This window comes from Ixodes scapularis, unplaced genomic scaffold (assembly GCF_016920785.2).
Source record: "Ixodes scapularis isolate PalLabHiFi unplaced genomic scaffold, ASM1692078v2 PGA_scaffold2__306_contigs__length_199485367, whole genome shotgun sequence".
In the NCBI taxonomy this organism is placed as follows: domain Eukaryota; kingdom Metazoa; phylum Arthropoda; class Arachnida; order Ixodida; family Ixodidae; genus Ixodes; species Ixodes scapularis.
The window spans coordinates 25417140-25442621 of NW_024609857.1; the positions used below are offsets into that span (position 1 = coordinate 25417140).

Consider the following 25482-nt stretch of genomic DNA (forward strand, 5'->3'; position numbering starts at 1 on the left):
AATCAAACAGATGCGTGAAAATGATATGCTCCATGATCTTAGATGGGATGCAAGTAAGAGATATAGGCCTGTAGTTGAGGGGAGAAGACTTACTGCCGCTTTTGTGGACCGGAATGACCTTGCCGATTTTCCAGTCCCCAGGCACCACCCCCGACTCCAAAGACTGCTGAAATATCTTGGTTAGAAATAAACTACAAGACAGGCTAGTGTTACGTAATATTTTAGTGTTTATATTGTCAACCCCAGAGGACGACGAGACCTTTAATGAGTTAATAATTTGAGATACACCATTAAATTCTACAAAAACAGGGTCCATTGGAAAATAATCAGCAGGAACGTGACCAGGTAAAAAGTCGGTAGAAATAGGTGTAAACACATTGCAAAAAACATCATTAAACATAGCTGCACACTGATCATCTGGCACAACTTCACCCGAGCCGTTAAAAATCTTTGGTAAAGTGTGGCCTTTTGAGTTAACAATACTCCAGAAACGACGAGGGTTGTTAAGTAATATTGAAGGGAGCGTCTGCTGAGAGTACACGCTTTTGCACTCTTGCAGTTTCATTTTGTAGTTATGTTCACAATTTTTATATTTGGACCATGACTCAGGAGTATCATCACGCTTAGCAGCACGGAAAAGCCTTTTCTTTTTGTTACAGAGAGACCTAAGCTGTCGATTGAACCATGGTTTCGCCGAGGAAGGCCTGAGGTATTTGAATGGGATATGAATGTTAACAAGTTCATCTAACTTGTTTTTAAATAAGTTCCAATTCTCGTTAACATCTCGAGAATCAAAATTATTTAAGAAAAAAGAGAAATAGTCACACAACGCTCGGTTTATTTCTTCGTAATTCCCTTTGTCGTATAGCAATATTTTCTTTCCTGAACGAACAATTTTTGCAGTTTCAACTTTTATGTAAGAATGAATTGATTTGTGGTCACTGATGCCGTCCAAGAATACCAAAGGCGTTGGAAATAATTCAGGGTGAGAAGTAAGAACAAGATCTAAAATGTTTGAACAGGAATGAGAGACTCGCGTAGGAAGGGAAACTGAGAAAGATTGAAATCTAAAACGACTTCAATAAAATGTTGACAAACACTGGAGTTTTTAGAGCAGACAGGAGTTGGGTCGTTCCAATTAATGCACGGAAAGTTAAAATTGCCAAATAAAAGTATGGGATAGGTTGGATATTCTTTTGAAAGTAATGACAATTCATCGTGAAGAAGGCTTGAGAACGAGTGTGACGCGTCAGGAGGACGGTAAAAAACACCAACCAAGACAGACCTAAAACTGCATTGTAAGCAGACCCAAACTATTTCAAGCTGTGAATGATTAGAAACAACTCTGCTAGGTATCTTTTTATCTACGGCTATAAGAACGCCACCACCGCGTCGTTGCTGTCGATCGAGACGATAGATAATGAAATTAGGGTGATCAGGCAGTACTTCACTATCAGTGAAGTACTGCCTCATTGGCAAAATGCGTCACGTCTCATCATAATGACAATCTCGAAAAACAAAATTCCTGTATAGTCCCCACTGCCTAAAATTTCAGCTTTCAAACATGGCTAGTCTGCAAACTATAGTTCGGAAAATACGGTAACTATACTCGGCGTCAACTATTTGGAGCCACATTGTCAAGGCTAGTGTGGTTTCAAAAGCATTGGACTGCTACGAGAGCATGTCTTTGTCTCTCGTGTCCTTCGCAGGCGCTCTCGCACTAAGGAGAACCCAAATAACACCAGGTGCTCGTGTAAGTAGCTTGGACAGCGATGCAGCACTGCAAAAGTCATGCTAGTCTCGACAAAATATAGTACAAAATAGTCGGCGTCTTTGAACTCCCAAACTTTACATCAAGTACTCAAATGATGGATTTGATGGGAAGTGTAAAGAAGTCACACGCTGACCTAACATTTAAGAACTCGTTACATTCATTCTGCACAAACTTAAAAACCGTGAGCTCACAGAGGATGCTAAAATTTGCGCAGCAAGCAGGACTGTTCTCAACCACTGATGCATACCACGATTGACAATCAGTGGTGGTGTGCTAAAGAGACACCCGTCAATGTGAGAGACCCACCAGAGACTATTGCGGTGTGGTAGTACCCGGCCGAAACACTCATGATCCTGATGTCGACCTTGAGCTCCAGCGGCTCGGGGACGCTCGGCCTTGTTCCGAGGCCCAGCTGACCCTCCTTGCCACAGCCCCAGACGAAGGCGACTCCCTTGTCTGGAATGCACAGGCCATGGACACAAGCACACACTTACTAGACAGGAAACAAAGAGACAAGTTTTTTTTCATCTCTTTATCTCACTCTGTACGGTATAGGGGGTATTCACTGGATGTCATATTTCAGGGAGATGTTTAAAACGCACGCTCAGAACGAGCTCGCACTGCTAGGCTGCTAAGACCGGTAATCTTGATGGTGCGGAATGCACGTTGCAAAAGAACTGTGGAAGCTCGCCGTCAGTATGTGCTCAGCGGTCGCACACACAGCTATGGCTACCAGTGAATACTCCCTATACATGAAAAAAGGATGGCGCAGCTTGGTTCGACTGCCACAAGACCCTGTGAAAGAATCGTCTCAAAAGAGTGGCAGCCAATGTTTTGCTACAGAACTTAGCTTTATATCACAGTTAAGCCTCAGCCCTGAAGAAGCAGTGTCTTAGGCCATGCTCCAAAATTTACCCGATCTAATTCTAGAGTAAAAGTTCTGTACCTTGGTGTTCAAAAACCTACCTGCGTCCAGCGTTGCTCTATTGTCTTGTCACGTGACATGATTTGCTGGAGTAACTCAAATTAAGGCTTTAAGATCTTTTCTTTTTTTTAAGGTTTGTTTACTCGTGCTTTACAGCACAAAATCCAGCCTTTTCGTGTGGAACGCTTGGCAATCAAAGTTTTTTTATGGGGTCATTTTTTAGAGAAAATGAAGCAAGTTTTGGGGTGCATTAATTTCTTATGACTGGATTAGACTGTCTGAGCTTCAACAGATTCCTGTCAAACCACCTGAAAATTTAAAAAAATAAAATAGTTTTGCCCACAAAAATGCAGCTACCTTAATCATGTAAAGAAATGTCCTAATCTGGATGTCTAATCGCAAAACTATTGCACTACAACAAAAAACTTGAACAGAATGTTTGATACCTAAAACACAAAAGCACCACAAAGAATAACCCCTAGGTCATAAATCGTGCCAAAGCATTTAAAAAAAGGAACACCAGAAGAGAAAAGCCTTCAGAAGGAAAAAGCCGTAGTTATAAGTAGGGTTCCACTCAGTCATTGGCACGTTACCAGTAAAAAGTAACAGTGTTACAGTTACAGCAGTGGTGACCAAGCTGCGGCTCTTCGCGTGTTATAGTGCGGCTCGCGGCTCTTTCCCCCTAACCCCCCCCCCCACACACACACATACTTTCCCGCCTCCCCCACGGTCACACGAGCACTTCCCCAAGAGGGGAAATGGAACGCGTTTTAAATCGAAAGACAGGTTGCGGTTTGTTAGTTTTGTGCTACAGCTATCTTACGTGCAGTTTGACTGCTTTTGACTCGGATAGATTGGAAGTAGCTCGAGTTCTGGACAAAAGTTTGACCCCCCCCCCCCCCCCCCCCCCCTTGCGGCTCTTGGAAGTTTCGAGGTTTTGTTTGCGGCTCTCAGGCCGGGTGAACCAGGCTACCCCTGAGTTACAGTTACCTAGGGGGAAAAAGTAACTCTGATACAGTTACAGTTACAAAAAGTAATGTGTAACAGTTACAGTTACTGCAAAAACAGTAACGCCGTTACTTTCTCACAAACAGTACAAAAAATTAGACTCAAGGAATCACAAACCAAAACAATATTATTTTATTTGTTACACTAAAGTGAGAAGGAAGCTAAACTGAGAAATTACAAAAATTTAAATCCGGACTGGTGAAGGCGAGCGGGTTGAACATGAATACATAAAATTGAAAGAAAATATACGGAGGACAAGCACAGGACAACCACCACTTTCAAAGAAAGTGGTTGTGCTGTGCTTGTCCTCCGTGTTTTTTCTTTCAATTTTATGTAAACCCGGAGGGTGTTTCTTTTTTGCGTCAATCGCCGTTTCAGCATTTGGATGTGCATAATTTATTTGCAATAATTGTTATAACTTAGAATCAACCGTTTTTCAAAATTGTTATCGGCCCGCGTCAGTGTACGTTTTGGTTTAGTTTTCACTCCGAAAGGAGTGAGGACACGGATGGTCACAAAATTACCTTATACTCGGAAGCAGGCCTAAACATAGCAGGTCAAACAGCTTCAGAATAAAGGGGGAAAGGAGACAATTAGCTTCTGGTGCTTTATGAGTGTATGATGACCACTGCGGTGTCTATGTTCCAGACACAGCCCAGATGGAACACTCGGAGACATCGCACGACCATTGACACCCGCAGATGGTCTTCACGAGAGAAGAGTAAGCCAAAGTTGGTGAAAGAGACATTGTTTGCCGCCCCTACCACCGCGGGTGCCGCTTCCTTTATCTACCGGTTTCGTGCTGACTCGTCCGTCGTCCATTCTCTGTCGTGGGCTAAACCAGGCAATTTTTAGTTTGCTTAATGCGTGGCCACACTTCTTAATATTTTCTTTGTCAGCGAGGAGTTTGGAGAAAAATATTTCAAGATGGCAATTTCTCCACGTTATATTCTTGCGCGGCAGTGGGTTCAAATTTATATAGTAAAAAAAAAAGTAACTGTAACGGCGTGAAGAGCTACAGTTACCTAATAAAAAAGTAACAGCGCTACAGTTACAAGTTACCAGTATTAAAGAGTAACGCGTTATAGGTAAAAGTTACCGGAAAAAGTAACTAGTAACCGGTAACACGTTACTAGTAACTAGTTACTGCCCAAGACTGGTCCCACTTTATTATATCAGTGATCTGATAAGCGGACAAGCGCTGGTCCTCGCATCACGTGACATCATAATGAGGGGGCTGTATAAAAGACACGCCCGCTTTGGTTGTACATTGCATCAGTGACCATGTGCACTCATGCTCTGGCATTGCAACAATAAAGATGGCACAGCACCGTAACTGTGGCTTCCCTGGAAGCAGATGTTTTTGGGTTAAATTTTTCTGTGAATTTGGGGGTACCTTTGCGAGTATAGATTTACCATGGATTCAGTATTTTGCGGTGTCAATTTCCAATGCTGGACAAAACATTGACATTTATTGGAGCTAAGGTTTATGAAAACTTGACACGGGTGTAGGATTCCCCAACTTCAAAGGAACATGTGCACGACCTGAATTCTTACAAATTTCCCTGGTTCCGACAAGAAAAGGGAACAAGTTAAAGGGGTTAGGACACAAAAATAAGACAGGTAGGCTATTGAAATGGAATGCTCATAGGCTTGAAATGGAATGCTCATAGTACACACACCAAGTTCCACGATTGTTAGAGCTTTAGTAACCGCAATAATCAATACACTAATGTCTATAATTTTCGTCTGGCGACCAGGCAATGCATAAACCACGTGATAATGATTCGTAGCCGAATGCCCTCTCATTCCAGGCACCCCCATGGTCGCCCAAGCTCGCCTCGCCACGGTACGATTGCACCCTCTCGCACAACTTGGCTACTCCAACGCTGCTCTCTCTCTCACCCCCCTGCCCTTTGACCTTCCAGCCGGCAAGCACATGCAAGATCGACGCAGACGATGGCAAGTTTGTCTGCCCAACATTTCTCGATTATAATCGCTCTGATCACTGTTGAGATCGAAGCGAGCGATGCTGTGGACGTCGTCGTCTCGAACCGTGTACTCGGAACGCGGAAGGTAAACGAGGAAGTTAATGTGCGAGATGCCGAGAGAGTCAAGTCTGCGAGCGCGTGCAAGAGTACGCTGAGCAGCGGGCGAAATACGTCGGTGAACCACCAATCACGGTGGCCTTCCCGAAAGGGTCTGGATCCGAGCGTCCCGCATAGAAATCAATTCATCCACGAAGCTACCTTTATGAAACAAATTCGGCAAAAGCATAGGACTGTACAATGGGTCCTTGTAGTATAGGGTGTTTCCGGTCAGGTCGTGAAATGATGGTCCGGGTCATATTTTTGTTATTTTAGAATGCAGCTCTTAGGCATTGGTTTCCGCATTTCACGGCGTCGATGTCACCGTCGGTGTAACCGCCTCGCTAAATTTAGCGGGAAATTGAATTGCTGTTGAGGTCACGTGACGTCAATTTTGCCGCTAAATCTAGTGGAGAAACTGAAATTTGTTAATGCGTGACTTGACACAAAGTCATGCGACGTCATTTTCTCCGCTAAATTTTGCAGGGAAACTGAATTGGTGCTGAGGTCAGGCTATCATTGTATGAACCGACATGAAAAGGCACCACAACAAAACCCTTGTAGTTATCAACTTCTATCTGTATTCCATTGTACAATAGACATCTATACTTAGAAATGGTAAGCTAGTTTGCGTACCGTCACACAATGTTGAAGGGCAAGTTACCGACTTTCCAGATACTACTTCCCTAGCCTTGTTTTCGCGGTGACAGACCTTCCTTGTGTTCTGCATATCATGGTGATGGGCTGTGCACACACTTCTCAACTGTTGGGAGCAGTGGTGTCCGACGAGAGCGCTTCGTAAGCAAAAGGCGCAGGGATGGGGGGGGGGGGGTCTCAGGTGGCAATTAGGGACTCAAACCGTAACCGAAACCCATTTAGGAACCAAATTTTTTCAAACGAAACGAAACCGTTATTTGAACTTCATGAAAACCGTGACCGTAAATTATTTACCGGTAACCGACATTAACCAAAAAATAAAAAGATTAGTTTTTTTCAGGAATGACCTCGGGGAGGGATCTTGAAATGCTGTGGCTAGTCACTGTATGGGTTCCCAGAGTAACGCGTTCCTTTTCTTTTTGCGTTTTGCCGACAACATACTCACTCCAGCCGATCATATTTTGGCTTGGAGAGCATCATTGGATGGTAGCGATCACGTGACACAACCACAGCTAGACTCACCTCCATCAGCTCTTCAAGCAGCTCTAATCACCGCCATCTTGGGTCCAGCAAACAACTGCTCATCGAACGCGCGTTTAAGCGCTGTCTTTTCTACGCGGTTACCGACGTCAAAAACAGGGAGGTTGTGTACTTAGTGGCACAGTGCCTGCTTGTGTGCGTTTGGGTGCGGCAGCAGGTCGGAGGATGGAAAAGAGACTCTTCGGGATCCCGTTTGGAAAGAACGCAACCGCAAAATGGAGGAAGGCTTGGCTGGCCATAGTAAAATGGAAAGATTTCGAGCCCACTGCAACAAGCAAGCTTCGTGATTTGAGTGCCGATTACAGCTGGTTCATTCCGCGTATCGCAGAATGAGCCAGCTCTTTCAACACGCTCCAATGAATGTCACTATTGCCTTCATACCCTCCGTCGACACGTGGACCCAAGATGGCGGCGCCATGGTTTCGGTTTCAGCGCCGCGCCGCGGTTCTAGAACGAACCTTCGAAGTTTCATTACTCTGGGAACCCATACAGTGACTCTAGCTGTGGCCATTCGACAGAATTACTGTCACTGAGTGATGAATTTGGTAATACATTTCTGTTCAATCTAAATTTAGGATTAACAATACTTAGTTGGTATCAGTGGTCAAGTTACAAGAAATATGACCCAGACCCATAGTTTTATTTCTGGAGTGTCCTCACTAGGAGCAGCCTTGCAGACAGTTCAGTGCGTACTGTGTTCCGGAGAGGTGCAAAACAAAACTGTAATTAAAGACATCTTCCACTGAAGCTTGGGTTGTTTTATTCGAAAAAAAAGCTCAAACTCGAGGTGTTTCGGTTTTCCCCGATTTTCGTTTAAGCGACTCGGGGATTAATTTTCGAGGCTTATCAGTAGAAGCACAGAGCCCTAGTTACAAGGGAGCATGGGGGAACTGTGGTACCTACCCGTGAGAGCAACAGAATGCTCGGCTCCAGCAGCCAGCTGCTTGATTTGCAGGCCAGTGAGGGAACGGATAAGGGCAGGCTCGGTGTGCTGGAACTCCTGAGAGTCCAGGCCAAGCTGATGCTCCGTGTTCATGCCGAAGCCATAAACCTTGAGGTCATCTGGCAGAAAAGAAGGGCAAAGCCAGTGCAACTCTAGAGCAGTGGACCTTGAACTGTGGCTCACGGCAACGTTGGGGGGTCTGCACTCATTCAGGAATCATTCCACCGAGAACGCACAAAGCAATAAAGAGGGTTGAAATCGTCAGACCGAACATCTTTGCAGCTATAACGGAGTGCCCACGAGTCACAGTGTGCTCTTGCTGGTTTCTAGCCCCAAGTGCATTTTAGATGGGCAGCTTTTTTGGAAAAAGTGCCCACATACACACATTGCCACTTCCGCTTTCCAGTGCTAGACCCTCTTGGATTGTTTACACGATACCAAAGAAAAGAGACATAATCTATATTCAGCCAGATTGACGACTACAGTATAGACCACTTACAACGTAACCGCTTATAGTGCAGGACCGGGTATAACGCGGCTTTTTTAAACCACCGGTTCGCCTCCCATAGAACTCCATGTAATTACATACCACTTAAGATGCAGGCGCGCAAAGGGAAATACCGGTTATAGTGCGGTTTTCGGAACAACCCGGCGACCGCGCCGACTGACCGACGCAGAGAGCACGCTTCCCTGTGTGACACTAGATAACGGCGCGAGCCGCAAGCGGCACTCGCGGGGCAAGGAGGTTGCTTGAAGAAGCGGAGAGAGGCTTCAGTTGCCATAGCGACGGAGGGATGCACGCACGTGTCGTTCACGTGCGTGCGTCCCTTCGCTGCGTTGGAAACAACCGCAACGACAGACCAATCGCAAATCGAGGAGAAGTGTTCGCGCGCGTTGCATGCCGGTCGCGGGCCGGTTGGCCGGCCGGCTGCTTCTATCCGCAAACATGGCGTCGGTTTTGATAGTCGATGTAGACGGCGTGGTAGAAGCTCATCGTTCCACGTAAAAGCGCTATCCTTGACTGTGAATTTTCGTTGTGTGTACTAGAAGGGAAGATCCACCTACTTGTGCGGCGATGTTGTGGCGGCACTGTCAAGACTGCAGAAACGCCCGTGTCGTCGTGTTTGTTTACTTCGACTGCAGTGGTGCTTTCTAAGCATTTGTGTTTTCGAACATCGCTTGGATTTCTTATTTGGAACATTTCACGCCTGTGCTAAAGTTGAAGGTATTACTGGCGCATACCGTATAAAGGATGTGAATTTTCACACGTTTTCATCGCCGGAGAAAAGTGATTAGGGTTAGCAATCCTCAACGCTCGCAACGTCCGTCCGCAACCCGCGACGCTGTTAAAAGGCTGCGCCAGGCAAAAGTCGCTAATTTCTTTCAAAATGTGTGACACACTTGAGAGAGAAGTGTACTAGTCTGGTGAAATAAAGACTTTCCTCAAACTAAGCTTTATTTTTCATCTAACATAAAATAAATTCTTTTCCAAATGTAAGTTGTCTGATGGCATGCATTTTGGCCTGAAAAATTGATGTTTTGGTTATAGCGCGGTACCGCTTACAGTGCGGATTTTCGCGACTCCCGCGACAAACGTTGTATGCGGTCTACACTGTAACTACTTTAAGCGACTTAATTTTTGCGAGGACCCAATTTTTGTGAATTTCGCAACTTAAATAATATTACGAAACATAGAACCCGAAAATATATTTTTCTCTGGTAACAAATACATAGCATACCACCCCCATTCACAAAGTTTTGTGCCCGCCAGTGGACCGACGTAGACAAGAACAGTTTTTAAGCCTTCGTGACAGCTTACAACTGGTTGCATTGCTGTGCAGCCGGTCATAAGCTGTTGCAAGAGGCTTAAAAACCGGTCTTGTAGTCATTCAAAGTCAAATGCAAGTTGTGTGAATGGGCCTCAAGACAGTCGAGCAGTCTGTAGAGAGCAAATTTTCAAGAGCGCTCCCCTAGAGGCAGTGGCGTCACTAGGGTCAGTGACATTCGGGGCGGTAACCCTCCGTGACCTCTTCCGTTTTCTTCTTCCCCTGCTCTCGCTGCCTGCCACGAAACCCCGCTGAGCGCTGCAGCCGGGGTGGCCCGCCCCTCCCCCCCCACCCCCCCTTGTGACGCCACTGCCTAGAGGATCTGATACAGCCAGGTGCATGTAGCAAGGCCTCTGCGACAAATTAATGCTGCCTCCCATCTCAAGACTCGTATGCGCAGCTGTGGAAAGTGTGAAGGCTGGAGCACGTGACGCAAAAAACGACCAAACATACTGCAGAAACCGGAAACGCAATTCAGACGGCAGCAAGGCTCCTCCCCTTTTGCGAACATCGAAAACGGTTCGAGAGATCTGGAGCTCCAGATATTTTTCGGACAGAGCCTCCGACTTTCGGATGGCTCAGAGCAAGAAAACCCGGCAAAGCACGCAGGAATCGTAAAGCGTCGCTAGTTCCGTGCGGGGGAAAAAGATGCTTCACGTGGCTTGTCTTCCGAAAATCGTGTAGGACGGATTTTGGAGGGTTCAATTTCTGTCCGATTTTCGTTCAGTCTTTTCGCATTGCGGGTTCCAGCCTCGAGCATGTGGTCTTGATGTGAATCAAGACCACATGCTCGAGGCTAGAACTTGCGATGCAAAAAAAAGGACCACGAGGTCGAGTGGTAAGGTTTGGCTGGTGATCCCCTTACACGCACGTCGGCGCAGTCTAGGTTCATACTCAAGAGCGAGGAGCTCATGTTTGTAGTCTTGGAAGGGGTACAGGAAAATGTTTTTCTTGTTTGTGCGAAAATTCCAACAATGCACTTTTAAGAGCTACGTTTCTGCACCTGTATTTTTACAGCGCAGCGGTTACAAGATGTAGCACGAGGGGGATTCCTCACCTGTCGCGACCAGAGTGTGAGCCCTTCCGCACGCCACCAAGACGACACGATGGTCCTTCAGGCCTGCAACGAGACATTCCTTGGTTCATGCATGCCTAGTTAGGGATGACCATTTCACGTCGACTCTCTAACCATAAAAGTCGGTAGCGGAAGAAACAAAAAAAAAACTAGATGCTTAATAAGCATAGCTGCAGTAATGACAAACTTTTCTTGTCTTTAAGCTACACATTACAGCGACCTGCTGACCTTGAGGAGTTTCTAAAGCTATAATTCTGTGAATGATAATAGCTTCTTTGTGTCTTCCTGCACCGAAGCATATGCAAACCTACAAAATTAGCGCTAAAAACTTTTTAAAGTAACACTAAACCTATGAAAAAGTTTTTTTTTTTATATATACTACCTGGTTATGACAGGCATGTCTCAAAATAAATTTTTGTCTAGAAAAAAAGCTTTTTGCCCAGTATTTATATTACAATATTAATTTTTCGATTTGCAGGCGAAACCAAAATTGCACCTTTGTGTGATGCTGACGATAGCATTTGTACCCAACTAGTGTGCGCTCTGAGTTCACTGGACCTCAGAGGGAACACTATACTATGTTTCGCAATAACTTGACGAACTCGGAGAGAGGCACGTAACCTGAAGTCATGGGAGCATTTGTGTCACTTGGCCAAATTCGAGGCGCGAGGCCCAGGGGAACCGGCTGTCGTCTGCTAGCCGAGAATTGTCTGCTCCGAAATTAACCAACTTTGGATGCACGTCCATCGCAGCAACATTTCCGTCGGCTAGAATAGGGAGCATTTCGGGAACAGTTCACGAGACAACCATACTCTAAATTTAGCCGCAAATCTGTGACGGGTGCGACTGCCAGGGCACAGTGCAATGTCTTGAGCGGAAACGGCCGATTGCACGGCTGCGATGACCGGCAATCACCAACGGCCACGGTGGTACAAGCAAAGAAAATATCGGGAGCAGATACGGATGTGACATCACTTTTTGGTTTAAATACAATTCAAACATAAATTTGTGAATATTTATTCTTTACTCTTCGTATCTTCTCACTAGATATTGAAGCGCGTGAGTTTGATTGCCGTTAAAGGGGCGGTGCAACAATTTGCGGACTTTGGCTAATTAATTGCGGGAATTGATCCCGGCCACATATAAAACGAAGGACCGAAAACTATTCTCTCCTGCTTGCCCTAATTTTCATTAAAAAAAATAAAAGAAATTGGTATCTCTGGCACCCCTCAACTCAACATTGAAGCGGCACCAGCTTCGCCTGTGACGTCATTCGGAGTGGCGTTGGTTTCCGGTTGGGTGCTTCTGGCTTCCGTTTCCCCAGCGCTCGCCGGCTCGCCAGGCTCGCCGCTACGGTGGGCTAGCCACCGTATCGCCGCGCTCCCGTCGATTCCCGACCAAGATGGCGGCATGGGCGGACGGCCTGAGCGACGTCGAGCGCAAGATTCTTGCGTATAGTAAGTCAGTTGGACTTGTGCGGCGGGCAGTCGAATTCGAGGTCGAGACACCAGGAACAATAACGATACCACGACCAACGCACTCCGTCGAGCGAGGGAAAGACAAAACGTCCGGGATGCTCGTGTAGCCGCCGTAGGCGCCTCGGGCGTCGACGGATGACGGCGACGGCAGGTTTGGTTGACTTGCGGTAGATGGCGCCACAAATCTTTTAGTGGCAATATTTGGCTTTTGAAGCGTCTCTGCATGCCTAAACAACAAGATTTTTTAAACTTAACCTTAAATCAAGCTTACAATTGCCTAACACTGTCACTTACGAAAACCACTCCGAATGACGTCACACCACAAGTTCCATTTGCGGCCACCATGTGGCCGCAGGTTGGGAAAAAAAGCGTTCTTTATTTTGCGATTACGCAGCGAAATAAAGGTATTTTGGGGTATGATGGCACTTTTTCTCTTACTTATGCCGAAGTAAACAATATAAAAAAGCCAAGCTGCACATTCGTTCAGTGTTAAAATCATTGCACCGCCCCTTTAAAAGAAAAAAAAGCCTAGAACTACTTGCAGGGTGTCTAGCAATTTATTATTTTGAAATTCCCTGACTTTTCTAGGTTTTCCCTGACAATTTGAGGTGAAATTCCTTGACCACTGTAGAGGTGGTTTATTATATAAGACCATTACAACACAAGGTATTGAGCATTGAGCACTGTGAGGATCATTTTGCACGTGCTTAATCCAACTTGCATATTCCAAAATATTCGGGTTCGTCTAGTTTGGATTAAAGGAGCACTCTCTTGCCGCCGACATCCTCAGTGAAGAGGTCGCTTACGAAAACACAATGTAAACACGACGCTCAACCACACACGTCCGAATAGCAACACGGCCGCCAGATGCACACTTTCGGATACTTTCGGCTTAAGGCTTGGATTGGGGTCTGCGGCTTTCCCACTTGGTACTAAATCTGGTAGCTCTAACTGGGTCTAGCCTAGTGTCGCGCTCTCAATCCGATCCAAACCAATGCTTGGACTGGATTTGTCGGCTGTTCTCTTTGCACCGGGTAGCACACTCTACATCGCGTAAGCAGAGCATGCACTCTGCTCTAAGCAGAATTTATTAACTTAACTATTTTTCTGCCCTCAAGTCCTCAAGACTGCTCAGGGCACTCAATGGCATTTCCAGCTCATTTTCCCTCACGGGCTCGCTTTTTGACAATATCCCTGACAATTTGTTGTCACGGACGGCACTGTTACTGTGGCGGTAACATGGCCTCGATTTGGAAAGTTATCACGTGCCTCGCTCCGGCGCTCTTATTCGGTCGTGGGTGCCGCAGCCTCCACAGTTCGCCAAGTTATCGCGAAACAGAGTATAGTAGGGTACAAACACTATCGTCATTATCTCATAGGGGTATAATTTTAGAAACGCCTGCAAATCGAAAAATTTGTATTCTAACATAAATTTTGGGCAATTTTTTTTTTTTTTTTTACAAATATTTTTGTAGGTAGGAAAAAAAAAATATTTTTTTTTTTCCCTAGGTTTACTGTTTCTTAAAAAGAAATTCCTTTGGTGAGTGCCATACCCTCTTTAGAAAAATATGGACTACCATATTTTCCGGTGTAAACGTTGCGGCTTTTTCAAACATTTTTCTTAGTACGTCTTATACAACGATGCGACTTATGTGCAGGTTTTTCTTGTTTTTTTTCTGTGCGACGCCATTCTTTTTTTTAATGCGCTGTGCACCTACTTTCTTAGAGCACCTTACCTACGTAGCCATAGGTGGTGTTGCCCCTTTAAGGAGGCACTGCTGTTGCCATGCTCTTCTACTGCTTTCATAACTGACTCAGAAAGCGAGAAATTTTACGGTTTCCTCAAAGCAGCTCAATGTGGATGGGCAAGACAGTAAGAATAAAGCTTCTACAGCACGTGACCGACGTTTCGCCATGGTTTCGTATTCTTTTGCTTCAGTCCACTAACACTGAAAGGTAAGTGGGCTGGTACACACGCATTGCCAAAAATTTTCTTGTGTTGTTTTCAGTTTTTGTTTGATGAGCAATTTTTATCTGCCGTGCTCCAACCGTGTTGTTACATGTAAAAGGAAGGATTGCGGCTACCTGATCTTTTAGCAATACTGAACGAGTGTTAAAGGGATACTACAACGAAATTTCGGCGCTCATTTTTTGGTCTATAAGTGTTCAAAGGAGCAGCATCAAATCGAACATACCAATATCTTGTTAAAAAAGTCACGAAAAGGAATTTTAAAACGAATTAAACGATTAGCAAAGAGCACCTGGTGGATGTCGCTAACGCCTCGCTTGTAATGCCCGTCTAGGAACCTTAACAGCTAGTGACGGAGGTTGTCTCGCCTCCGGCCACGACGAGAGAAGAGGGGCAGGAGGAACTCCCCTCTTCCCGAGAATGCCTTTTGTGTGTCGCAGAAGTCGCTATTGTCCTCCTACAAGATTACAGAAGATTATCCCGTCACTCAAAATTTGTACAAAAGCAGCCGCTTCGGTGGCTGGAACGACTAGGCCATCCTCTCGACGTCAGCCTCGCCGTAGCTTTGCTCGTCCTGAGACGACCTATGTCACGATTGCGTGGGATGTCAGGTGGTCTCCGCTGGGCCTTCTCCGGGCGCTTGCCAGAGTGGGCCGTTTATAACGAAAAATACAGCCACCAGGCTCAAAATACAAACGGTCGGTTGTCATTTATGGATATTGTCGATCGTATTCAACCTATTTTTGAACACAACGGGAATATTTCAAATTTCGTTGAAGTATCCCTTTAAGATTTATCTATCTGCCTGCATGTTGGTGCTCAAGTCATCTCCGTGACTTGGCTTAGGGCCTAGTGGTTCAAAGCTTGGGTCACGAGTGTCTGGTACGATTAACTTTCGTTCGCTCAGCATGTGCACACTCGAATAAAACTGACAACCTTCTCATTTTGCATGTTTCACATGCGGAGAAAATCTCAATTGCCCCCTTCTGCCAAACAGCGCCGTGCTATGGGCATTTCGCGCGAGTCGAATCATCAAAGTTGCTGCGCGTCAAACGGTATGTGTGAACTAGCCGATTGTGCAGAACTCCTATTTTGCGATACCGGTGTGTAAAACGAAAAAAACTTATCGCGTGAATTGTGCAAAGATGCGTGACTTATACAAAGGTGCGACTTATATACCAACTTTTTCGCGAAAATGGCTCAATTTACGGAAGCGTGACTTGTACAAGGGTGCGACTTATAGTTCGGAAAATACGGTACTTACAATGGGGCAAATAAAGCTTCTCTGAATGACAAAACAGAATTATTTTCTTAGCGAGGAAATTACCTTTAATACACTTGGGACGTGTCACCGGGTTCTTGTGGCCAAGGCCCAACTGGCCGTACCCGTTGCTTCCAAAACTGAAAGCACGTCCTTCGGCTGAAAACAAAAGCAAAAAAAAAAGATTGCTTCAAAACCCCACCCAAACTCTTGCACTTGGGTTTATATAAATGTCAACAATGGCATTGATTTGATTAAATGTACATGTCCACACAAATAAGACATCCATAAGAAACAAAGTACAATGACTCCCTTGCTCATTCGAGCTGTGGCCTCCTGTTTACTGCAATAAGTAGATACTGTGTCCCGGCTTAATTTGAATGAATACAAGTAACCCATATAGCCCAACCTAAAAAAAAGCGAGGAAATCGCTGAACAGGCTTCAATAAAAAGTAGACAAAAATAAATGCAATAAACTTTATGGCAGTCACTCGCCCAAACCAGTGGTTTACACAGATGAGAAATTATCCCTTCTAACTTTCTAAAGAGGCAACACAAAAATCGGGGGAATAGAACAGTTCCTCCTGAACAATATTTGTGTCACCCGAAGCTTCAGAAAGTTTGGTGCACAGAACAAATTATTTTATTCTAGCAGATCACCAGAGTAACCATACCCGAGCAAGAACCAGCCAGTTCGCTTCACGGAAGGAACCGTTCAAATTTCAGATAATCGCTGCAAATCACATAAAGCATGCTGTTTTGTGGAAAATACTTTTAGCGTAGATGTCGGGGCAAGAAGATAAGCAAGGGCACTCGAGTGAGAGACACCGGAAGGAGAACGTATAAAGAACACAAGAGAAGACTCCAGATGCTTCATTTCTCTCTTAATGTTTGCCAGGACAGAAGAAAACACATACCAGTGATAAAGACGGAGTGCTCATCTCCACATGCCACATGGATGACAGGATCATTTTTCACCCAGAACATCCCGGGCAGATTGCCGGCAAATCTCGACTTGCCAAACGTACATACCGCTCCGGTTCCTTGGAAAAAAGCCAGAGACATGCCAACCATCCGACATTACGAACCAAGTGACAAAAACAATGGCACATCATAAACAGATAAGGAACCGTGTTCTTCTAAACTGAAGTCATTAGCCGTGCCGAGACGGTTCGGGTCAGCGGGGCTCTCTCATATCCTAGGAGCGATCTTGTAACCTGCAGTTGTGGTGACCGTTTTGAAACGAGAATGAGTCTGCCATCATAACACACTCAATAAAACACCCAGTGAGACCTGCCTTCCTCAGTAGCCACCGATTCAACTGATGCCTGCAGGCCAAATTCTATTCCAGGTATCAGAGAGCACTGGTGCTCCGGGCCAACCGTCTCAGCGATACATGCAATAGTACTTAAAGCCAAGGGTTTGTAGCAGTGGCACAGCCAAAAGAAAAATCGACCCCTCCCCCCCACCCCCTTCACACATTAAGTTATGGACACGCAGTAGTAGTTATTGTAAGTAAGCTTTCTTTTCTAATTTTTTTTTTATTATGATTTTACTAGTGCATATTTTTTTATTATATTTTAAGTGAATTTTTTTCCTTTTAGCAAATACTTTGATGATGTTTAAAGCGGACGGTGCTTTTTTTTCTTCCCCACATTACGCTACATAATACATTTGCTCTGTTTTGTATTTTTATTGCTGTTGTAGTAGTACTGTATTATAGTTAGGGTTCGGAGTTTTCGGTTTAAACCGATAAAAGTATGCCGAATCCATTTTCGGAAATTTGGTTTTAACCGAAAAATATAAGTTTATAGTTCGACGTCTTCAGATAAAACCGATAAAGGTGTGTCTAATACATCTTCTAAAATTCAGCTTTAACCGAAAAAGGTCAGTTTTTTAGGGCTGTGCCGAGGTGGGTGGTGGAGGGGGGGGACACAGAGAGAGGGCTTTGCAAGGTTCGACATTGAGAGACGTCTTCGTGATTGCCCTCTTCGAAGGTTCAACATGCAACAAAAGAGGTCTTGGATTGGCGTTCACGGGACATCTGTGTTTTTTCTGTGATCAGGCTTAGTGTGTCAAGTTCCCGGTCCTAAAAAAAAGTTTGGATGTGGGCTAGTATAAGGTTTTTCACTTCATGCACTTCAGAGGACATCGAGGAAAGCCGCTAATACCTTTCTTAACACCGTCTCTCAAACTTCCCTATGGTTAACAACATAAGAACAATGGATTTTTTTTTTTCTTTTTTTGCTATTTAGCTGGTTTTTGCACGGTCATCACCTGAGACGGTCACGTCGTGAGAATGGGAAGGAAAAAGAAGCACGCTAAAGATTATGCCCACGAATTCTAAGATTTTGAGGTGTGTCCTGACGGAAGTTGTAGCGAAGACCACGTATGTGTATGTGTCGTTATTCTTTGAGTGATCACAAATATCACACCTACAAGGATCATTTGATCCGATGTCCGATGGTGTTTCTTTCATATTCACCACAAAAAACCGGTACACTTTTTGGGAATAAATATCCACCGAAAAAAAACAAAAAACGAAACTTGAATATTAAATTAAACACCAAAAAAAGTATGCCGAATTTCGAAAAAAAAAAAAATAATAAAAAACGAAAACGTGGAACCCTAAATATAGTTGATATTGTGTGCCCGCAGTTTTGTTTTGATTTTTACTTATTTGTATTATGTTCTGCTGGACCTTGCCGCTGATGCTGGCCATTTGTACACCATCGGACGACATTGTTTTGCCTATTGTACCTTTGGACCTTTAAAAAGAGTTGTGTCTAGCATTGACAGAAAAAGAAGAGGAAGAAATTATTGATTGATAAACGACGTAAATAAGATGGTCGGGAAGCGCACTGAAGCTGTTAGCATTTACACTGCAGCTCAGAGACGTTGTCGTTAATACGCCTGTAACTAGCAGCTCCCATGTGTCCTACCAGGTATATAGATCTAAAACACTGCACGGGCAGGTTCGGCCAGAATAATCATTGCGCCTTGCAGTCGATCTTTCGCGTAAATAGCCGGCGACGCGGAGATTTCTACGGCGTCGCCGGACCAGAGCCGAAGTGCTACCGCGCAAAAGGGTTGCATACGGAACGTGGCCACACCCCCACTGTGACACAATCAAACAACCTTGGGCCGACGCCAAATAAAAAAATAAATCAAAACTAAAGCGTGGCATATATGACAGCAACCAGTTAGCAACCGCTGCGGTCTTCCGCAAAACGAAGAAGCGCTGGACAAATCTTTGATTAAAGAGGAGGAGCAAGCAAGAGAAAATAAAATCCGCTGCCGCCATCTCTTCTCTTATTTTCATTCTTCCCTTTCCGTTCTCTTTCTCTCAGGAGTGAATATAGTACTATTGCGTAATTAATTGGGAAAGAAGCGAGCGGCGTCTGCGAAACATGTACGACGAATCTTCTTGTTGTTTTTCTTTTTAAATTCACAATCTTGGCAACGGTCCATCTAGGAAGCGGAGACACCATGCGCATCTTATTTAGCCAGGAAACCACCTGAAAACCCAGCAAACTTGTTCCTGTTTCCTCGAAAGTTCGCGCGTGTGCGAATCCCATACACACACAAGCCGTTCGCTCCGAGAACCCGTTTCTACGTAGGAGTGGTCCCCCCCTTGAAAAGGGCTCCTCCATCTGCATAGCGGTCCGACGACGGAGTACCGTAACACAGCGTAACTGCTTCCGCGTGATCATGACCTTCGCCCGCCAGCCGCGTCCGAACGTTATGCGCTTAACTAGACCAGAGAAACAAATAAAATTTAATAGAAGAAACCCGTTGTATTCGTGCGTCCGGATGGAACGCGTGAAACATGCGCCCAGTGATGCAAACACGCATCGCCCAGGGAGAGAGCGCCTTACCTGGGATGTCTTCTTCCTCATCAGCTGTCATCCTCGGTTTCGTTTCGGTCGTGGAAGACGCCCAGCAACGCCCGGAAATGGGTTAAGCGGTGGTCGATACAAATTACCGGGTGGAACGCGCGATCAGGGGACGGAACATGCAACGCGTAACGCAGAGAACGCGAACGGGATCAAGCAAGGTACACTCCCATGAATCTGTTTAGCATGTGCGGATTCGGCCGCGCTCGCGCAAACGCAGCCATGAGTAGTTTCGTAACTAAGGAGGTGACCCTAATTCAAAACAAAATACACGCTTTTAATTCCTAATTTAAACGCTCGTAAATTAAGTATCTTTAACTTTATAGAACATAAATTTTCAAGTTATTTACGCTGTGCGAAAAAGTTGCGAAACCGGAAAACAATTGACGTTTCCGGCGAAGGAATAATGTCGACTCTCCGACCTCCTTCAAGGATTCCGAACTTTTCGTAGTGAACGGCGAATTAGACATGGCGTCTCGCGGTGGTGTTCACGTTACGGGCACCGATGGAAGCGACTTCAACCATCGGCAAAAAGTGGCCGCCCACTACCAAGTGAGGTTAGTGGTTCCGGACGGCAATTGTCCCCAGGCTCTAATCGCCTTAGGAAGCGTTGCTAATATTAGGAACAGCCGGAATAACTTCGCGTACGACAAGGCATCGAGGCAAATAGGTTGATAGGAAGCATCTGCATTAGCTCCGATTTGCGGCGTGACCTTCGCCGTCCGGTGCACCTTGTGCTTTGCACACTTTGCACGACGGACATATGTCACGCCTGAGAGCAGAACGTATACTCTTCCAACGTGGCAGTGCGGTGTCTTGCTGCCTGCGGGTAATAAAGATCGTCTCGGGCGCGCCCTCATCAACGATATTCTAACCGCAACTTTCGCACACTAGGAATATAAGCAGTTAGCGGTTTTATCTTCCACCAAGGCACTGTTCACCGCTTATGCAACAGCGGCAGCCTGGTAAAGCGTATACGAGTAAACCTCGTATTAAGCTATTCTGTTTTTTTGCTAGCACTTACAATACCGCAGCACCGTACAGTGCTGTGTGCTTAAAAAAATGAGAGGTGTTAGGATCGGAACTAAAGCCATACAAGCCACAACAAACATTGCAAAACGTAGCAGCATATCGAAAGCTGGTCCAAGCAGCTAGTTACTTGGCTCTGTGCGCCATCTGTCAAGTTCAGTGTTCAACACTTTCGGTTCCTCCTCTCTGTCTTTTGGTGGTCTTTGCTCCTCCCTCTCTTTTTCCTCTCTCTATTTTGATACATGTTTGCCCTGCCTAAGCTTTGGCTGTTTTCACCGGGAGGTAGGAGTTACACCTCTCTTGAACCTTCTGAAAGATTTTTGTGAGGTGTTGCAAGGGATGAATGAAATTCTCCTCTGGTACTCTTTCTATACGAGTGGAGGGCATTAAGACTTTTATTATCAGGCACGAATGAAATACAAACTGAGCAATGCGTGGCCTTCAATCACGTTGCACCACCCGGAGGCCCCTAGGAACCGATAAGACAATGACGTGTTCGGCACAGTCCAAGGCGTCATGCTAGCGGCATGTTAGTAGTTCTGTTACATCTGTTGTTGCTTGCTTGGCTTGCTTCATGAGGAAGGCAAAAACTCAAAATGGGGTGTCTGCTGTCTTCTTGCTCGATTTTTGTCTTCCTCGCATGGCACGAGCTCAGCGAGCAAAAATGACCGATTGTTGGACTGCGCTGAGCGACGGTCAAACACACCAGAGTGAGACAGACACATTGATAGTTCTGTCAGTTCCCAGGAACCTCCAGGCGGCGCAGCATGTTATTGAAGGTCGCGCTGTCTGCTGCTCGCATTCCATTCGTCCCCAACTGTACAATCTTTGCCTGCACCTAACCTCACGACCGCTTCGTTGGTGTGTCCCAACAGCGCAGTTTACAAGTCGCGGCTAAAGACTTCCATGCTGCTCCACTTCCTGCTGTCATTGATGATGTGCGCCAAGCTGGTCGAAGACGTCCTCGACCGCCTCGACATCTTCATCCTCGAACTGGAGGAGCTGTACATCCCAAAGCCGCTCCTCTGGGAATGGATCTGGCTCTCCAGCATAGTCCTGGTCCTGCCGGGTCTGACGGCTGTCCGGCGCAACCGCCCCGGCTCCATGAAGTTCTACGCCGGGGGCACCTTCCTCCTGGGCCTCTGTCCCGTCTTGTTCGCTGCCGTCTACTTCTTCCGGGAGATGTATGCCTACGTCCAGCACGGCCACGCGGTCAAGGGCATCCAGTTGTGGCAGGGGTATCCCGTCGCGGTCCTCTGGTATGTCTTCCTGGTGGTCGCCTTCCAGGCCCACCTCTTCTCACTCTACTTCGCCGTCAGACTCATCCTGGCGTGGCAGCGAGGCGTTGTGGTGAAAAAGGCCAAGTAAGGGTGCCTCGGCAGGCTAACATCTTTTTATATGGCCTGTTCCTTCACCCAATGTTTCTGGAGAGAGGTCAGGAGTCTGTCTTGGTGCTGCGTGGGGGGTCTTCCTTACGGTTTCCAGGGAGTCGCCGAGACACGAGCTGCTGTAATCGTTGTTTGATTTGTGGTCTGTTTGACTCCCTTTTGGGAAAACATTTCCCCCCTCCGGCTCTCCCGTAACGGGCCCTCAGCCTCCTTTTCATTGCCCTCTTTTCTGGTGGACACGGTAACATGCTTGTTTTGTTTTTAAGAGTTTGGCAAAGGTCCGTCCAGTGTACGAAATACTCTTGATTGTGTTTCTCGTTTGACGAGGTTCCTTGACCACTTGTGCCTGGTTGAAAGATGGAGTGTGAATGGAAAACCATCTAAACAAATAAAACAAGTTTCTTTATTGCTGCGAGATCTTGACCGTGGTTGCCTATGTGGAGCGCAAGTTCATCGGCTTCTTGCACGGGTTGCATTGATGTCAGAACGCCGAGCTCTTATTGGCTGATTGAAAAAAATAGTGGGTAGACCTCAAGGCATCTAGCATTGAGGCCTACCCACTATCCTTTTAATCAAAGCCATTCGGAGCTTGGCGTCGTTTTGACATCAATGCAACTCTTGTGCAAGAAGCAGACAACTTACTCTCTGCATAGCTAGAGGAATCTCTCAGCTGGTGCCTTTTAGTTAGATCCATCTCTCAAGTATGGACATTTTGAAAGGCATGTTCTCAATGTGTAAATGTTGTGAATATTGAGAGCTGGCAAAGGGTGTTGTTGCTCAGATGTTTTCGCTTGTAATGTGTCTGAATGAATTTTAATCTCTCATGCATTGGATAGCGTATCAGTCGCGAGGTTGGCCAGTGTCGAAGAAAAATGTTTGTCCGAGCCAAGCTAAGTCAGGAGGGCATTATGTGCTAGGCAAGTACATTAAGGTCAGTGTCTTTGTAAAGTTGACATTTCTCTTGGTTTGTGCCTTGCTGCCTTTGTGACTTGTTTGTCACTGGTCCTCACCTTGAACATGTTTTATTACTTGTGAAGTCACTGAATGGTGCTTACATGGTTGTCGCTCAAAGTGCAATACTCATAGGCAATTTCCCATTGTGGGCATGTGCTTGTCGCAATCCATGCTGTCTTTTGAACCCTTTGAAGCTTCAGCCTTTGGAAAAGGCTGTAAGGTGTTTGGATTACTTCCTGAGTTTGGTGTGCTGTAAATGTTGGGGCTTTGGGGACTTTGCTTTTGTTTTTTTCTTGACAAGTGAGTGCCGTGCAATGAGGATGAGACTGTGAAGGGCAGTCTTAAAATCTGACGAGAGTTTGGGTAGTGGGGTGTTTTCACATGAAAACAACATTTCCACCAAACCACTGCCAACTATTGCAACTGTAACATGCAAATTATAGGGTATGAAAGAGATTAAATTATTCCAGTTGTTTTTTTTGTTGTTTCCTGTGTTCGTTTCTTAGTATATATTTTGAATTCACTACTACTTAACCCTAGGAAAGTTGCTCCATTGGCTTCCCTACCTGCTGATGCAACACAAGTAGATACAAACATAGAGATAGACAAGAGCTTGCAAATTGTTTTATCAAAATATTGGTTGCCATTGCAATTGTCATTTTTGGCCCCTTCGGAACTTTGAAGCCAGAGCTCTTCCATTCTAGATCAGCTGCTCCAAAGTCGTGGAAACGCATGATCACATTAACATTTATTTTTATTTTATTTTTATTTATTTTTATTTATTTATTCTCAGTCTTGGCATCTTGGGCACTGTGCCCAATCATGCAATCACCTTACCCTGGCTTGTCCCAATCTTCTACAATGATATCATCTTTTGTGCATTTTCCTTGCCTAGAAAAATTCTGCCAAGCACCAGAGCTGCGAGTGCCGGTAGCACAAAGCTGTGTGCTTCACTTTCTAAGGCAATGTTAAAAAACAAAACAAAAAAACAGGACACAGTGCACACACTTCTGGTTTGTGCCACAAATCAAGACACCAGAAGTATAGCAGTGCTATGCACTAGTTGGACTGCCGCCATGGAGCTGCTGCAGAACATTGAACCTTGGGACAAATTTGTGATGGGTCAAGCAGACCCATCATTAATTTGAATCTAAGGAGTTGGGGGAACAACAAAAAGATTTGTCCGTGCCCTTCTGCATTATCTTTGCAACACAGAACTCGCAGAGAGGCTGTAATTCATGCTCTACGGTGCACCAGCACCATTAATCCTGGACTCTAGGACCATCTTATCCTTAGGGTTCCATGTTTTCAGATAAATTCGATAAACCCCGAAAAACAATCGCCGGTAAACTGTTCGGCAATTCGGATTGATCCGAAAAGCTCTAAATTTCAAAATCCCAATGGCAAAAAAAAAGAAAAAGTAAATATTTTACAAATAAAGTTTGGCAGAGCACAGGGCTAGTTGTTCCAAGTAAAAACCAGTTCAGATTTTTTTTTTTTTTTTCAATTTTGAATTTTTGGCCACAGGAAGTTTTCCATATAACTCGAAGTTTTGTTCAGTACAATGGGCCACTGTACTTCTGAACCACGACAGAAGCTACTGTTCGGTTTCCAGTCAGGGTGTAAGATAGACAGGTGGGGAAACGAAAGCCAAATGAGCGACCGGATTGTGTCCCCCTTGGTTTTCTCTTTTTCTGTGGCGCCATCTATGTGGAGCACCGCAAACTCTCACTCCAGGTGGGCGACTGGTAGCGACCGGCTAAACTGACGGAGATGGTTTTTCGTGGATTTTTAATGGAGGACTGTCGTGCTCTCGGTTTATTTTGTGCACTCTCCCATACAGTTCCATGCAAATCCGATTCCAATTTTTTTTCCTCTCACCGCAGCGCCATCTGTCGCAAACCGGGCGTACCCGCAAGCAGACGAGTACACAATCCGGTCACGGCACTGCGGTAGGCTTCTATGGGTCGTTTCCCCACCTGTCTATTTTACACCCTGGTTTCCAGTTTGGATCATACTATTTGTGCTTCTTATGGGTGGAAGGGTTCGTGTTTTTGTAACAGTGAAACACGTAAACCTTTAGATTTCATAGGATGTGGAGGGCAGCTTATGGTATGCCTGTATGGCTATTTCAAAGTACCGACGTTTATTGAAGTAACACTTTAATTAAAGATTTGTTGTGTGAGAGTGAGTATTGCCAATCGCATGGGTGCTAATGCCAAATGCAGCAGCAGAGATATCTTTCAATGCTGGCGATTTTTAATAAATTTAGTGCACGTTTTTGTTTAAACACTGTCCATTTTTTATTTAAAAACAAAACAAAAAAAAACGTGAAAGTAAAGTTTGAATTTCAGACACTTGGGAATCTAGCAAATATGAACCCCGAACCCCGAATTTCCAGCGAAAAGTAATCTCCGAAAAACACCCTACGAATTTCACAAAAAAATAACCTCCGAAAACACAGAATCCTAGTTATCCTAAATTATAAAAAAATATTAACGTCCAAAATGTTTTTTGTCCGTCGTTCTGGTTTTTTGTTTGTGTTCACTACCATGTTCTAAAATATTTTAAGTAGGAAAAATATTTTCCCTCCCTTTTGCCATCCCGTCCCCAAGAAGAGTCAGGTAGCGACTTGTCCCAACAATGGAGGCCCACAGGTCTGGCCACAGGCG

The 25482-nt window shown here is 45.2% G+C and overlaps 2 protein-coding genes across 3 annotated transcripts in view; one reads left to right on the top strand and one right to left on the bottom strand.

The window, feature by feature from the left end:
• LOC115325231 (X-linked retinitis pigmentosa GTPase regulator) overlaps positions 1–19667 on the bottom strand; it is a 52456-nt gene extending 32789 nt beyond the window's left edge. For both annotated transcript variants that reach the window (XM_029985914.3, XM_040209268.3), the window contains exons 1-6: positions 19422–19667; positions 16461–16586; positions 15610–15702; positions 10818–10880; positions 7895–8053; positions 2081–2230 (exon numbers count right to left, since the gene is read on the bottom strand). In XM_029985914.3, coding sequence (XP_029841774.2) covers positions 2081–2230; positions 7895–8053; positions 10818–10880; positions 15610–15702; positions 16461–16586; positions 19422–19452 — 622 coding nt within the window. In that variant the 5' untranslated portion in view covers positions 19453–19667. The remainder of the gene's footprint in view (positions 1–2080; positions 2231–7894; positions 8054–10817; positions 10881–15609; positions 15703–16460; positions 16587–19421) is intronic.
• Positions 19668–19813: 146 nt separating this feature from the next.
• LOC115326052 (protein jagunal) lies at positions 19814–23287 on the top strand. The gene is made up of 2 exons (XM_029986778.3): positions 19814–19996; positions 21344–23287. Exons 1-2 carry the CDS (start codon positions 19908–19910, stop codon positions 21834–21836), a joined length of 582 nt encoding a protein of 193 aa, XP_029842638.2. The 5' UTR covers positions 19814–19907; the 3' UTR covers positions 21837–23287.
• The last annotated feature ends 2195 nt before the right edge of the window (positions 23288–25482 follow it).